General features: G+C 46.8%; 4 protein-coding genes across 4 annotated transcripts; 1 reads left to right on the top strand and 3 right to left on the bottom strand.

Annotated features, from left to right (window-relative positions):
• Positions 1 to 4723: 4723 nt before the first annotated feature.
• On the bottom strand, positions 4724 to 6170 carry FOMMEDRAFT_147701 (uncharacterized protein; the record flags this gene model as incomplete). Its single annotated transcript, XM_007268259.1, has 3 exons — positions 4724 to 5321; positions 5379 to 5949; positions 6004 to 6170. The coding sequence occupies 2 exons, from the start codon at positions 6168 to 6170 to the stop codon at positions 5586 to 5588; spliced, it is 531 nt and encodes a 176-aa protein (XP_007268321.1). The 3' UTR covers positions 4724 to 5321; positions 5379 to 5585.
• A 124-nt stretch (positions 6171 to 6294) lies between these two features.
• On the top strand, positions 6295 to 9181 carry FOMMEDRAFT_88705 (vacuolar amino acid permease; the record flags this gene model as incomplete). Its single annotated transcript, XM_007268258.1, has 17 exons — positions 6295 to 6517; positions 6598 to 6714; positions 6777 to 6836; positions 6897 to 6981; positions 7052 to 7062; positions 7128 to 7161; positions 7231 to 7270; positions 7373 to 7434; positions 7488 to 7509; positions 7573 to 7974; positions 8134 to 8173; positions 8228 to 8250; positions 8318 to 8352; positions 8430 to 8604; positions 8670 to 8718; positions 8773 to 8889; positions 8934 to 9181. The coding sequence occupies 17 exons, from the start codon at positions 6295 to 6297 to the stop codon at positions 9179 to 9181; spliced, it is 1743 nt and encodes a 580-aa protein (XP_007268320.1).
• A 565-nt stretch (positions 9182 to 9746) lies between these two features.
• Positions 9747 to 10423, bottom strand: FOMMEDRAFT_110545 (uncharacterized protein). Its single transcript, XM_007268257.1, has 2 exons — positions 10337 to 10423; positions 9747 to 10282 (listed from the first exon to the last, which is right to left on the bottom strand). The coding sequence occupies exon 2, from the start codon at positions 10276 to 10278 to the stop codon at positions 9997 to 9999; it is 282 nt and encodes a 93-aa protein (XP_007268319.1). The 5' UTR covers positions 10279 to 10282; positions 10337 to 10423; the 3' UTR covers positions 9747 to 9996.
• Positions 10424 to 10597: 174 nt separating this feature from the next.
• FOMMEDRAFT_141779 (uncharacterized protein) lies at positions 10598 to 13247 on the bottom strand. Its single transcript, XM_007268256.1, has 12 exons — positions 13175 to 13247; positions 13037 to 13113; positions 12916 to 12985; positions 12764 to 12845; positions 11940 to 12693; positions 11809 to 11883; positions 11735 to 11748; positions 11626 to 11685; positions 11457 to 11574; positions 11068 to 11404; positions 10934 to 11013; positions 10598 to 10847 (listed from the first exon to the last, which is right to left on the bottom strand). Exons 1-10 carry the CDS (start codon positions 13223 to 13225, stop codon positions 11284 to 11286), a joined length of 1422 nt encoding a protein of 473 aa, XP_007268318.1. The 5' UTR covers positions 13226 to 13247; the 3' UTR covers positions 10598 to 10847; positions 10934 to 11013; positions 11068 to 11283.
• Positions 13248 to 13356: the final 109 nt, after the last annotated feature.

Raw genomic sequence — 13356 nt, 5'->3', positions numbered from 1 at the left:
GCCAAATCTGTTACTCTCGACTGCAGACTAAACTATACTATGTGCTGTTTCAACTCTCTCAGACCATAGAGCGTCTAGGCCGATGGCTTCTTGCATTAGAGTAAGTAATAACTACAACCTGTTATCGATGGAAGTTTTACATGACAGACAGTGGGTATTCGTCAGAAAGTAGTCTTATTGCAGGATCTACGGCTTTCTAGAGGCGACTCTCGTTGATCCAGAATGTCAAAGAATGAATACGGTTGAAAGAAATTTTCACGTATTGCTCATGAAGGAGGGTGTCTTATTAGGCAATTGGCTGTGAAAAATATTGGCGGAGGGGAAAGCACTGATTCTATTCATATGGCCCGATCTTTCAGAACTGAACTTCTTTGCTAGAATAAGACAAAGCTTGTTAAATATTTGTCAAGACCACTTTAGTTGGGCTGAGCACGTTGCCATATTATTCATCAAGGCCGTCTATTGAACAGTAAATACATGGGCACAGCGGTTAAGTTCTTAGCGTTGGAGACAATAATAAATTACAGTTTTCAAGCATGAGTCCATGTTAATTACAAAAAGCCTAGGGAGAAGCACAATTATAGAATGATGACAGATGTGAATCAAGATGATTATTTTTGTTTCAGTCCGGTTATACAGACCCACTTTCTCTTAAAACAGGAATTTAGATGTTTGTTCGCTGTTAATCATTGCAATAGTCTCACGATCGAGTCATGTGCCGTAACATTTGATAAAACCGCGTTATGCCAAATAATGGTAAATACGATTTGGATTACGTAATTTACGATTCGGTAGGCCTTTCAGACCTTGGTTGTCGGTCTGTACTTTTCTTCTCTAACGACGAATTTTAAAAGTCAGTGATGTTAAACTTATCGCATATAGCACTTGTTTTCATCACGTATGAAGTTGAATATGCAACTATGGTTGCTGGACTGACATTAGCGAAGAAGTTGAAAGAACTGTCAGCTGGATGGCTGATCTATTGGCTCTTGGGCAGTGTAATCTTATTATAATTGTTACCTCCTGGATTCTCCTATTAAACACTTCATTACAGTGTAAGGGGAATAAGGAAACTGCCAACGTTGTAAGCAGTGAAGGGCTTTACAATTTGCAACGGCTATAATACAAAATATGTATATTATCTCTGCAAACAACGTATAAACGTGAAACTCTAACGAGTTGTCAGTGAACATTTCCCGCAATCACTGTGCTCCCACAGTAAGGATAAATCTTTCAATATTCTCCACGATAGGCGTATCAAATGACAATTTTTTGTACAATGTCGGCCGGGACTTGCTTCCTCTAGGAGAAGCACGGGTAATGTCCATTATCGATAACAGCGGTCATTGACACCCTGTCTGCTACAAAGCACTTAGGCCACTATATTTGAAATTCGACACAATCACAGGTATTCGTGCTACGGAACCGCTTGATCACATGTACTTCCGCCTAAGGAAGAATCTAGAGAACTCTAATGGAATTTGACAGAAAGACGTATCATATTCATTTCCGAGGTGAGAAAAAACCTGCGGTTGCTCCGACTGATCGTATTAGTAGACTGTTGTGCATAATGTAGTCCACAGGGATATCTCCTTGGATGTAAGAAGTTAATCTGTTTCGTGCATTGAAACGTCTCGTATGAGCACTGCAACGAATAGCTTCTGCTATCAATTCCTTTTGTTGATGCAATATTGTCCTTTGCTTTCGGAGGGTAAACCTCAGGCATGGGAATCTTTCGTACATAGTCAAGAGACAACCCAAAAAAGGGCCAAGACGTTCTAGACATTCAACCGACGACAAATACACTAATCAGCAGTCATTAAATAAATTGAGAGAGAAAGGGGACGAATCCGAATAAATGTCAATGTCCAGAACCTGATCTGCTGACCTAGAATAGACGGTACTGCTGATAGTGAGAAAGTATCAATCAACTTCATCCGCAGAAAGTCAAATGCCGGGAGCAGTGTTCCCCGTTTTTGTGAGCAACACAGACCAGTGTCAAGCTTTGGTTATCCGATGATATAGGTTGTGAAAACGGCAACAGATGATGCGAGAAAGAAAGAAAGACGTCAAATAGGCAAGTGAGGCCAGAGGAGAAAGGATGTTTTGTGAGCAGCCGTTGAGAACGGGCGCAACGAGGCTCACAGACAGAGATCGCCCTCGATTGCTCAATTGAACCTGAATACATCATAACGATGGTCAAAATGGCCCTGGGCTAATGCATAGCACGCGTCTGAACGTGGTGAATTGGTCGATATGCAGCTCCACAGGAGACATAACATCGATCTGTTAAAGTGGTAACTTTTCTACTTCTGTGAATTACCTCCCACAATCTCAAAAGGTCTCATCTTAAAGAAGTATACAGGATAATTACTGTCAGCCTATCTACAACGGTTACATATATTCCATACATTTTCTAGTTGGCGTCAACCATTTGTAGCCACACGGGTAAACGCGGAAACAAATTGATGACTCAACTGAGGCACATCCTCATCGCCCGAACGAAGTCGCAAGAACTCACATCAAAGAATGTGAGCACAATTCTTCGCCTAGCAGAGGAGTTACGCAAACGGTTGAGATCAGGAATAAATCATCTGGAAAAGATTGAAGAGATGTAAATCAGCGCAGTTAAAATGCAGAACTTGTTCCAAAAGGGACATGATCTCTGAAGACAAATGCAGCTGCGATTAGTTTCCCCCAATCCGAGGTTCCGGCAAGTCAGGCAGCACGTTGCGAGTTTATTTTTTTACGTGTGTTGGACCCCTAGGGCTGCTAGGAATGCACCATCAGAAAGAGCATTAAAGCGCATTAAAGGCTCAGATCCCGTAAAATCTCCAGCGCGGTCGTTTGCGAACAATAAAGCAAGGAAAGGCCACAAGATTCACCCCATAAATGATGACTGTCAAGCGCCGACGTGCATGTTTGTATACTAGGTCGCTATCTTCCGCCCACGCCTCTTCCGTCTTTGGACTTTTGATTATCCCTTTACTGACATCTCGTATGAATATGATCCGTGTACAAGAGATGCCACAGTTAACGATAGAAGTCACTGAAAACGGCCATAGGTCCGGCGGACAACGGAAGCAACAAGAAGACATGAGTCATTAGATAGCTGGAACATGAGAAGATTGCACATTCCAGGTAGTGCTACTGAGACGCCCAGGACTTGGTGTGTCGCCCCGTTTGTAGTTGACAAGCGAAGAATGGCCGTCAACAGCGGAGAATACGTGGATCATACATTATTCTCATAAGCTCGGTAGATTTGAGCGGGAATTATCCAGGTCAAAAACGGTTCCTCTTATTCGTTCAGTAGCAGGGCTTTTAAATCGAAGTCTGAAGACTAGATGTTGTTGTGGAAGATACAAACTTAACAAGAGGGAACTAGCAACGCCTCGCTTGGTCCAACGAGGAAACTAGTTCCGTAGGTTCCCGTCTGCGGGTTCATACTTCACAGGCTCATTATGAGGACTTACGCGATTCAATGCCCGCATCGGGCGCCGCAGGACCCTCGACGTCGTGGTCAAGAACGCCAATCACTGAACGCTTAATCAAGATAACGAGATCCCGCATTTCCAAAACCTTTGTGAGCAATGGCAGACGGATGTTTGACTGCGGCCGAAAGTTACCAAGTCAGTCGCAAAGTTCAGGGATACGTAGATATACTCATTTACCCCGTACTCAACGGAAACTACACGATAGTCGATCGCAGATGATGCTGTGCTCTTGGAACCGTTAATGAATAAGCGGAGTAAAAGCCACCGATGCCTCTCTTCGCAATAGAGAATGCAGAATATTTTGAGGTATGAGGCGCGGAAGATCGCTTGATCTGAAGACCAGCCTGAGTCTACAAACTAGAGGCCGAGTACTGATTATTGCCAGACGTATCGTATCACGGAGCGAAGACCTTGCAGTGCAACGTTTCAGGTGTATGAGGGTCAGTACTACAATATGACGTACGGCATAAAACTTCGCGGACCAGTCTCTCTCTTGATGCCACGGACACACACGTCGAGCAGCACCGTGTTTCTCATGCAGCAAATTTCTCACCAAGTGGCTTTGGAGGGGTGCCTCCGAAGTTGCTATAAGCCATGTTACGAGCAGCCGAAAGCGCTTGTTTACAGCTCATGGAAGATCATAAGTAGCCCTGCGTTATTGGGAGGACAGTCAGAGCGAGGCGAGTACTTGGCCTGCATTTTGCAAAGGATCACAATTGCAACGCAACAAATAGCGAATGAATTGGACACGCCGAATTTTGCAATAACAATCCAGCGCCTTTTTACCCAGTGTTCGCAATCCGGCCGTCGCCTCCGCAGTATTAGGGCGGATAACATTATGCCAGGAACCGGGAATGACACAGACACTCTTGCAAGGGCTGGCAGACACTCACCAAGAAGTGGAGCTGTTTCAAAGACTATACTCCCCCATCCTACTGTTAGTTGGGTTGTAAAATTAGAATTCGGTTTCGGGCCGGAGGCTTGGATGACTGCAGTTTCATAGTTTCATAGACATAAAGGCGCCATCTCTGCAAAAACTCTTGACAGCTAGAGAAACACAGTAGTGTAAGTCATGCTGGATGAGCCGAGAGGGCAGGACCATTTACCTTTTGAGGCAATTAGACTACATGTTGCTTCTGATGAAATTTCAGATCTGTGGCCTTGATTAAAATGAATGGTCGGCGTGCATACTGTAACCCTTCTCCGCGAACGTTAGGTGAGTAAACGCTATCATGGTGAATGGACACCCATGTATTTGGAGAAGCAATCTGATACGAAAACGGAAGGGCTGAACAATTGAGTTAGTTTGTTAAATGCTGGCTGGTTGTCCAAATAGTCCCTCCGTCAATAACGGAAAAATGGTGAGAACGCTCATCTGCAACCGCCTTGGAAAGAAGATATACCTTTGTAGAGGGTCAGAAACAATGAGGCTATCGAGGAACGCATTTCAAATAGCGGTCGAACCGACTATGTCCTGGGTAATTAAATTCTGGGTGTCTAGGATTGAAACGAGTGCGAACACGAGGACGAAGCGTTGCGTACTTGCACACTCGCATTTCTATTTCGGACTTGAAGCTGAGCAAAGAACACAAAGTGCCTCGAGGTTTCTTAATGCTTGGAACAGACAGTATTCACATTGATTAAAGATAGTGTTATTAATGTGAGCCCGAGTGAGCGGCGTCCTTGATGCGCGGTTTTCCCAGCCGATGAATACCCAGGATAAGCAATTCGGTGTTCACGCATTCCCCGTCCATTTGAAGGAAAAGGCGATAGGATCTTCAATGGTGATCTCGAGGACTTTAGGGGGAAGCAAAGCAATAATTAGGCCTGTCAGAAAAGAAGGCGTTAATACGACTCCGCAAGCTTCTCGCGATGGAGGCTCACATAGAAGTTATTTGGATGACAGGATTGCCTGCGTGTCCTTGAACTGACGTGAAAAACTTCTGATTCCGAAAGGACGAGCGCATACTGCATGTGATGGAAGTGGCTAACACAGCAAATTGATCAGGGATCGGAGAGAGTGGCTGGATGCCGTTCACATGAGGAGTCGGCGAGCGAAATCTGACACGGAACCTGCCCTCAAAGGCTCCGTCAGTCGGACCATCTCAAGGGTATACCGGCGGCAGGGTCGAGGACCAGTAAGGGAGCCGAGGATGCCCGAATGCCGACAGAGACGGTTTGTTGACCGTCCAGAGTCGAGAACAGGGCAGAGCTAGCAAGTAGTGGCTGGACATTGGCAACGAGGACCGTCCGGAAGCAAAGACATGGGCGAGAGAGCGCAGATTCTGGTGGACGGCTAGTAGACTTATCTGAGAAACACGAGGCTTTGAAATCGAAGAGAATCGGGAGAGGCGGACGCGGGACTGAGAAGGTAACGAGAGCGATGGTGGTGGACTGGGGAGAAGACCGTTGGGCACGGAGGATGACGCTAAAGGGCGAGCGCGTCCCTGGTAGTCTATCAGCCGATCCGAAAGTTTGAGGATCTGGAAAGATATGTATATACTCTCACTTATCGTCCCACAAGAATGACGGCAATATCCCTCCGACGCGCATTTTCCATCTCACAGCAGGGTCTCTGACAAGTTGCTGCCCTACAAGCGTGCTGTACGCGCCCTGGAATAGCAAGCCAGTCCCTGCCGCTGCTTTGTCAACTTGAGTCTGCAACGGCGGTTTCATTCCGTCCCATCGCCCATCCTGGACACCTATAAAGCCGACTTTTGAAGCTTCAATTTCCACGTCGTCTCTGTGCCTCTTTTCCGTCTCTCATTGGAATTGTATGCTTCAGAGGTTTGTCGAGAAGATGGATGCGCAAGAGGGAGTCAATAGTCGAGACGAGCGAACGCCTCTGCTGATCCAGACCCGACCTCCATCATGTTACTCTGTTTCGCACGACAGTCGAAGCGAAACAAGCACACAATGTAGCTCACCAGTAGAACCTGCACCATTAAATAAGGTCTCGAAAGCCGACCTTGTATGGGTGCTATTGGGCCTGTGGAGTGCAGTCTTCCTTGGGGCACTTGATGGTGGGTTGCTGCATCCAATCTCGCCTTCCGCCGCTCATTTATTTCTGGTCGTCCTTGCACTTTTACGTCTCCTTCCGCAGGGACAATCGTAGCGACGCTTCTAACGCCTATTGGCTCAAGCTTCAACAAATCAAATCAGGCATCCTATATTGGAACATCCTATCTTCTCTCCGTATGCTGCTTCACCCCGCTCTATGGTGCATTTCAGCCTTCGATGATCTACAGGGACACATACTGACCTGTACTTCTCTCCATAAAGGCCGTCTCTCTGACATTTTGGGACGTAAAGGTGCCATGCTGTTGGCACTCTCGCTCTTCGGTGTGTTTAATATGGAAAAATCCATGTCACTTACGTTGACTCGGCGTTCCCCTTTCGAAGGCTCCGGAACAATCTTCTGTGGGCTAGCTCCCTCTATGGAGGCCCTGATTGCTGCTCGAGCTGTTGCTGGCATGGGTGGAGGAGGGTAAGCATGTTGCCATGCACTGCAGATGACCACCTATCTTATACAACATTTTATTATTGTTTGTTTGAAGAGTAATGACAGGTGAGCCGGGATCGTAGCTGGAAGAACCGATGGTCCCTTCCCATGCTCATTGTACTTGCATACAGTGTCTAGCGTGGCTGTCACCGACCTGATTCCACTGTACGTAACTGCCCGAGGACGGCAGTTCACAGTAGTATGCGGGAAGAATTCGCACTAACTTGACAATAGGAAGCAACGTGGTCTTTATCAGGGCATGGCAAACATGTATGTGACTCTATCTACTTCTGATCTAGCGGTGCTGACGTTGTGCAAAGCTTGTTCGGTCTAGGTATAATAGTTCCCAAGCTCCTCCGTTCATTCGCTCAAGAAGTCTTTTTCAGGGGCGGGACTCGGCGGCCCCCTCGGAGGCTGGCTGAATGATTCTTTCGGCTGGTACGTTTAAGATATTCCCGTGCTCTCGACCGCGAACCTGAAGTGTGCCCCAGGAGATCGGCTTTCCTCGTACAGGTGATCAGCTTTGACTCGCCTTGTCCTGCATTAAGTCAGTTTCTGAGCGCCCGCAAATCGTAGATCCCAATTCTGGCCCTGTCGACCATTCTCGTAATTACAAAGGTCGACATCAAGCTTCCCCCCGAGGTACAGAATCGGACGACCTACGAGAAGGTCCGCCGGATTGACTTTTTAGGTTCGGTTACGCTTGTCGGAACGGTTGGAACGCTGCTTCTCGGATTCAGTTTGAAGTCGACAGAAGAGATACCCTGGTCGCATCCCCTTATCTGGGGACTCTTTGTCATTAGTGCGATTTGTGGTGTGGCATTTGTATATGTAGAAACCCACATCGCACCATTCCCGGTGATGCCGATGCATCTGATTACCCGTCGGACACCACTTTTCGTTTCATTGTCTAATTTGTATGTTCCGGTTCTCCACGCTCTGTTTATTAAGCCAGCTCATATCCGCATAGCTTCGGGAGTGTCGCCGCTTTCTCAGTGGTAAGCATAAATCATCATGGATACGAAACGAGTGACCAATGTTTCGATTCATTCTGCTTCATTTAGCTGTACAATGTTCCTCTGGTAACTCGCTTTGCTGTGAGTTCTTGCGCGTTAGGCTAAACTTTCTCTATGACAGTACTTCTCGGCAGTTCGCATGACCAGCTCTAAAGACGCAGGTAAGCTATTTATATGTGATATAGGAGCCTTCGTTTTGCTAAAAGAATGCATAGGTCTTCATTTACTTCCTCACTCAGTAAGATCTTCCGAGATACAGGAGTAGCCCAAAACTTGGGACCGTAACTTACTCCTCTGTCAATTAGGTAGCAATCTCTACTGGAAGTGTTTTCGCCGGATGGTGAGCCACTCTCGTGTATTATCGGATCGTCTTTTAAGTTACCTGTACTACGTACGTATGTCTGACGTCGATGACAGGATTATGCGCAAGACCGGGAAGCTGTACTTCCTAACACTCACATCCGCCGCGGCCGCTGTAACTGCAACAGTCTCTATATGCTTCTGGAATTCCAACACAAGCACGTGGCACCTTTGGTTCGATATCTTCCCGCAAGGGTTTGGAATGGCAAGTCTGATCACGACAACGCTCATTGTGAGTAACATGACACCGATGTGGAGTTATGCGGCTGGCCCTTCTTACACGCCTGTCTTTCATAGGCGATGATAGCCGGAGTCTCCAAGGAAGATTTAGCTGTTGCGACAGGAAGTGAGTTAATTTTAATAACCCATTAAGAACAGGACATAATGCCTGCTTCATTAGTCACATACCTGTTCCGAACGACAGGCCAAGTCATTGGGGTTTCCTTGAGCGGGGCTGTATTACAGGCTGTTCTTCTCAAAGCACTGCAAGAGAAAATTACAGTGCCTAATGCTGGCAGTATCATTGAGTCTATTCGGTGTGTGATGCCCCTTCGCAGCAAGTCAATCTTCGTTCGCTCATGTTACTATTTGCGGACAGACACTCAACAGAAGTTATTCCCTCCCTTGAACCCTCGCTACAAAAAGCAGCAATAGATTCTTACGCTCGCGCGTTGAACGTCGTATTCATTTGTCAAGCCGCTATGAACTTTCTCGCATTTCTGTGTACACTACCAATCCAAGAAAATCCCCTTCCGTACGTCAGAGTGTTCCAACGCCTCAATTTCTTTTCCCCTTCGTGCACATGCTGATCGCTTCTTTCTTGTACGCCTTCATGCTCTGAACAGCGGTTCCCATGAGGAACAAGAGGAGCAGTATCGCCGAATGCGTGAAGAGCAGACCCGCCGCGAGCGGTCGTCCTCTGACGCAACGAGCATTACGAACGTCTGACAGTTAAGCTTCAATACCCCTCCTCGACCTCGAATCAAACAGAAGCAGCTTCTGCCTTTGCTCTTGCTTTCATTGCTATCATGCTCTCAACTTTTTTTCCTTTTATGTTAATGTTATAGAATAACGAGCCTTAAACGACTTCAATCAAGCAACGGATAACTAACCCACTTGTGGCTTTCCATTTTCCTTTCTAAATGGGTATTTGCTCGTCCCCCCACCCTTTCTCCCTGCTATGGTCATTATTTTCACTTTTTATCCGGACCATTAGCCGCACTTCTCCCGACCCATCGCAAATCCCTAATTTATATTTTTTACGCTTTCCACGAGGAAAAGGACTCCTGGAGGACTTGTAACACGTGTATCTAGCACAACGAGGACCCATCTCAATTGCTTTTCATGTGTCGATGCAAAAGAAAAAGAACGGAACGGAGTTTTATTTGGTAGCAGCAGTTTCTCCCTGATGTATTGTAGCAATAACAAAATCATTTCTTTCAACCGTGATGCGTATGCGACTTTTAAGCTGCATTGGAGATAAGAAAAGGATTGTAATGTACGGTGCATGCGTTAGAACCCGACAAGGGTCTAAGAAGAGAAAAAAAAATTGTATGTTATAGTGTAACATTGATTCCCAATAAGCGCTCATAATTGACGCAATCCTCATGCCCCACATTCAAAATCACTCGCCCGGCGTCTTTTCTTCAATCCACCTCCGGGGTTTCCTCTCTCCGGTACGCCTAGTCGGAACATTCGTCCATGCATCCGACGTCGATGAGGAGCTAGAGGAGGAGCTGCCATCACCGCCAGCGTAAAATTCTGCGCGTCGTTTTTGCGCGGGGCATGGAAGGATCTGTGATGCTGCCACGGTGATAATGGATGCGAAGAAGGTCGCCGTGAAGAGGGAGGAGATGAACGAGCGGCGTTGGCCTGTGGTCAGGCGGACTATCGTTGTTCTAACCATGAGGCTGTAGAATATTTAGCTTAGAAACTGGACCACCTCTGAAAATGACGACACATACATACTTGCTATCGCCAGAGCATTGCAAATAAACTGAGAGTTTGGCTCTGTGCTAGGAGAACGTCGCTGAACGACTCTGCAGCGTCACGTTGAAGGCAGTTGGCAGAATGGACTCGCATTCGGAGCAAACCGATTGGCCAATGCTTCACGTGACGAGGATTCATTGCGTATGTCATCAAAGAAATCCGCATTCACATTTTAATTTTAATTTTAAAGTCGTCATTCGGCCTTGTCCTGTAGTCTAACAACCTCACCTCGCCATGCCAAAATTCGCGAAGAATATTCGCGTCGTGCGCGACATGAGGGCACGACAGGGAGTCAAGGACAACGAAGTCGTGCGCCGAGCGTACCTTTACGTGGCACGTAACGAAAGCCTCCCGCCTCAAGTCCGATATCAAGCGCAACTCCAGCTCAACACATTTACCAAGTACACCCGCCCGTCGCTTGTGAAAAACCGATGTGTCGAGAGTGGACGAGGGAGAGGTATTATCTCTGAGTTCGGACTGTGTAGGGTGAGTTCACTCGTTTTCTTTCCTTCATGTTGAAATGTCAAAGGATTAGCTAAAACTTTCCTTTGTTCGTCATTTTCTGTATGTAGCATCAGTTCCGTCTGAAGGCTCTCCAGGGTCTACTTCCAGGAGTACAAAAAGCATCATGGTAGATTCTGCTGCTGCTTCTGTATGTTGTCTTCCCACGAGACATGTGCACACGTTGCTCATTTTATCTCAATAGCACTTTCCCACTTTGTTATTACAACACCTGCTATTTAATGGTAAACGACGGATGAAACGTAAGAACATCCTTCCTAGCCGGGAATACAAATAGGACTGGCAGATTATTCAAGGAAATTTACAGTTTCGAGATCGAAAGAAGCAGACAAGCAAACAAGAGTATTATACAGAACCGATAAGGAAAGCAAAGGACAGCGAATAATTACTACACCAATATTCAGGTTGTTGCTGGCAAATCTGGTGCCGCATGTTGAATGTCCGTAAGCAATAGCTCAGACTCACCGCGCTCGCGCCGCCAGCGGTTGCAGATATTCAAGATAGGTTGTTCGACAAGGAATCTTCAATAATGGTCAAAATCGCGAACACTCCAAAGAATAATTTACGATATACCCATAACGTCTCAGCCATGATTCTCCAATCTCCCAATTGTTGTGCGCGAGGACATCGTCACCGTGCAATGTCAATGATTTCGCGTACTCATGTAGGGCATCGACGATATCGAAACGACCTAATCGAATCGTGAGAGAAACGAATAATCTTCCATGTACGGCGTACATACCACGAAGCAGAATCATTCTATCCCTAAGCTCTGGATGCGGAATCCCATCGATTACGCTTTCTATTCAACCAGTCAATGGACATTAATTTGAAATATTACGCAACCGTACCATGAGGAACGGTCCTTTTAACGTAAAAAACTGCGTTAATATAGAATTGAATGTATAACGCTTATCTTGCTCACCGTTGAACAAGAGTGGGCCGAAGTGATTGCGGGAGACAATAGGCATTATTCCGCTTATAATTGTCCAGATGATAGCTGCGGGAAGGTGGTAAATATGTGTACTATTCCCCCTCTGTAGCCAAAATCCCAACCTTATGAGTTTCGTAGCTTCCTGCAGTTTGGGGTCGTCAATGCCGTCTTCCTGTTCAGCACCCTCACTAGCTGTGGAAGAGGGCGTTGGCGCGGGCGCGTTCGGTGTTACGGTGGATAGGTAAGGCTGCGAATTGAGAGCAGATGTGACATTGATTGGAGGGTGGAATGCGGAAGGATACTGGGAACCTGAGGCTATACTTGACGTTGTAGGAGCATAACCTGCAGTATCGGGCGATGGACCAGTCATATACATAGAGGACGCTGTCCCAGTGCCACCTTGTCCCTGCAGTAGCTCAGAAAACAAGCCAACCTCATGTGTAGACCTTCCCGTGGATGGATAGAATGAATTGCTTGCAGTTGCAGGGCTAATTGGGACAGACATTGGCGGATAACGGACACTGTCAGAATCCTTGCTCCCATGTCCTGTACCATTCAGTCCTAAATGATCATGTTCATCCAATCCCTTGACGCGCTTTCGAACTGACATATCTTCGCTGGCTGACCGCTTTCTTGTGATGTCAACGTTGATGCCCGAGCCTGTTGCACTTCTATTTGCCGCTGCAGCTTGTGCAGCTTTCTTGCGCCTTTGGAAGCCCTCGAATGCGGTGTCCGTCTCGGCCCGATTCATAAATTCGACGAACTCCTGTGGGCGCTCAAAACCCAATGAAGGCAAAATACCGCCCATGCCATCACCAATATAGCTTCCTAAGCTGCGAATCAAGTTGCGCAAATTTTGATTCTCCTGCATGAGGTCTGTCCGATGCAAGAGTAGATTGCCGTAAGCTTCCATGAAACTGAACTACATCATTATTGTGCTTCGTACCTTTGACGACATTTCGCAATTCATTAAACGTCTCATCTTTGCTTCCCGACAATATCTCCACGCGTGCTTCAAGGTCACGAATCTTCAAAAGTGGACAAGGAGTGAACAAGGATTGAACCAGGGTCACGGTAATCTAGTGCCCTAGTGCTTACTCTTTGTTGCTTGCGTAGGCGAAATTCACGTTGAGCAATTCGATTTTGGTCACGTCGTGCTGCTGCAGAACTGAGCCACTTATGTCAGAAAGGCGACTTTGAACCACGGGAGCATGCCTACTCTGGGTTTTTCTTCCTGCCCGGTTTTCCTCGACCCGAACTGTTGTCCTTCCCAAGGTCAAAGTCCTTCTCTGACTCCTGTGCCACGCGCCGGGTCAGGCCAGGACGCGGTACAATTAACCGAATGAAACAACCTCACCTCAAACTCATGCGACATACTGCGGGAATCCCGCTCTTTGCTGTCGTCCATGCTGTAATGGTGTCGAGTGCAGAGAGGGCGGGCGATGGAAAGCAGTATTACTTATGCTTGGCTGAGTAGTCAGTACACGACAAATCAGTATTGCGTAAACACTCCGGACTGTTCGCCCTTTGCCGCGCGAC

This window comes from Fomitiporia mediterranea (genome assembly GCF_000271605.1).
Source record: "Fomitiporia mediterranea MF3/22 unplaced genomic scaffold FOMMEscaffold_8, whole genome shotgun sequence".
Taxonomy (NCBI): Eukaryota; Fungi; Basidiomycota; class Agaricomycetes; order Hymenochaetales; family Hymenochaetaceae; genus Fomitiporia; species Fomitiporia mediterranea.
Note: the sequence above shows the minus strand (reverse complement) of the source record. Positions and strands in the feature narration are given on the sequence as shown.

What these genes read in the sequence shown, in the direction of transcription:
- FOMMEDRAFT_141779 (XM_007268256.1), bottom strand. Translation starts at nt 13,225, where the DNA reads ATGGACGACAGCAAAGAGCGGGATTCCCGCAGTATGTCGCATGAGTTT. An exon ending in TAGAATGATTCTGCTTCGTG is followed by an intron (nt 11,575 to 11,625) that starts GTATGTACGCCG and finishes CGATTCGATTAG; the next exon opens with GTCGTTTCGATATCGTCGAT. An exon ending in TCATGGCTGAGACGTTATGG is followed by an intron (nt 11,405 to 11,456) that starts GTATATCGTAAA and finishes CCATTATTGAAG; the next exon opens with ATTCCTTGTCGAACAACCTA.
- FOMMEDRAFT_110545 (XM_007268257.1), bottom strand. Translation starts at nt 10,278, where the DNA reads ATGGTTAGAACAACGATAGTCCGCCTGACCACAGGCCAACGCCGCTCG.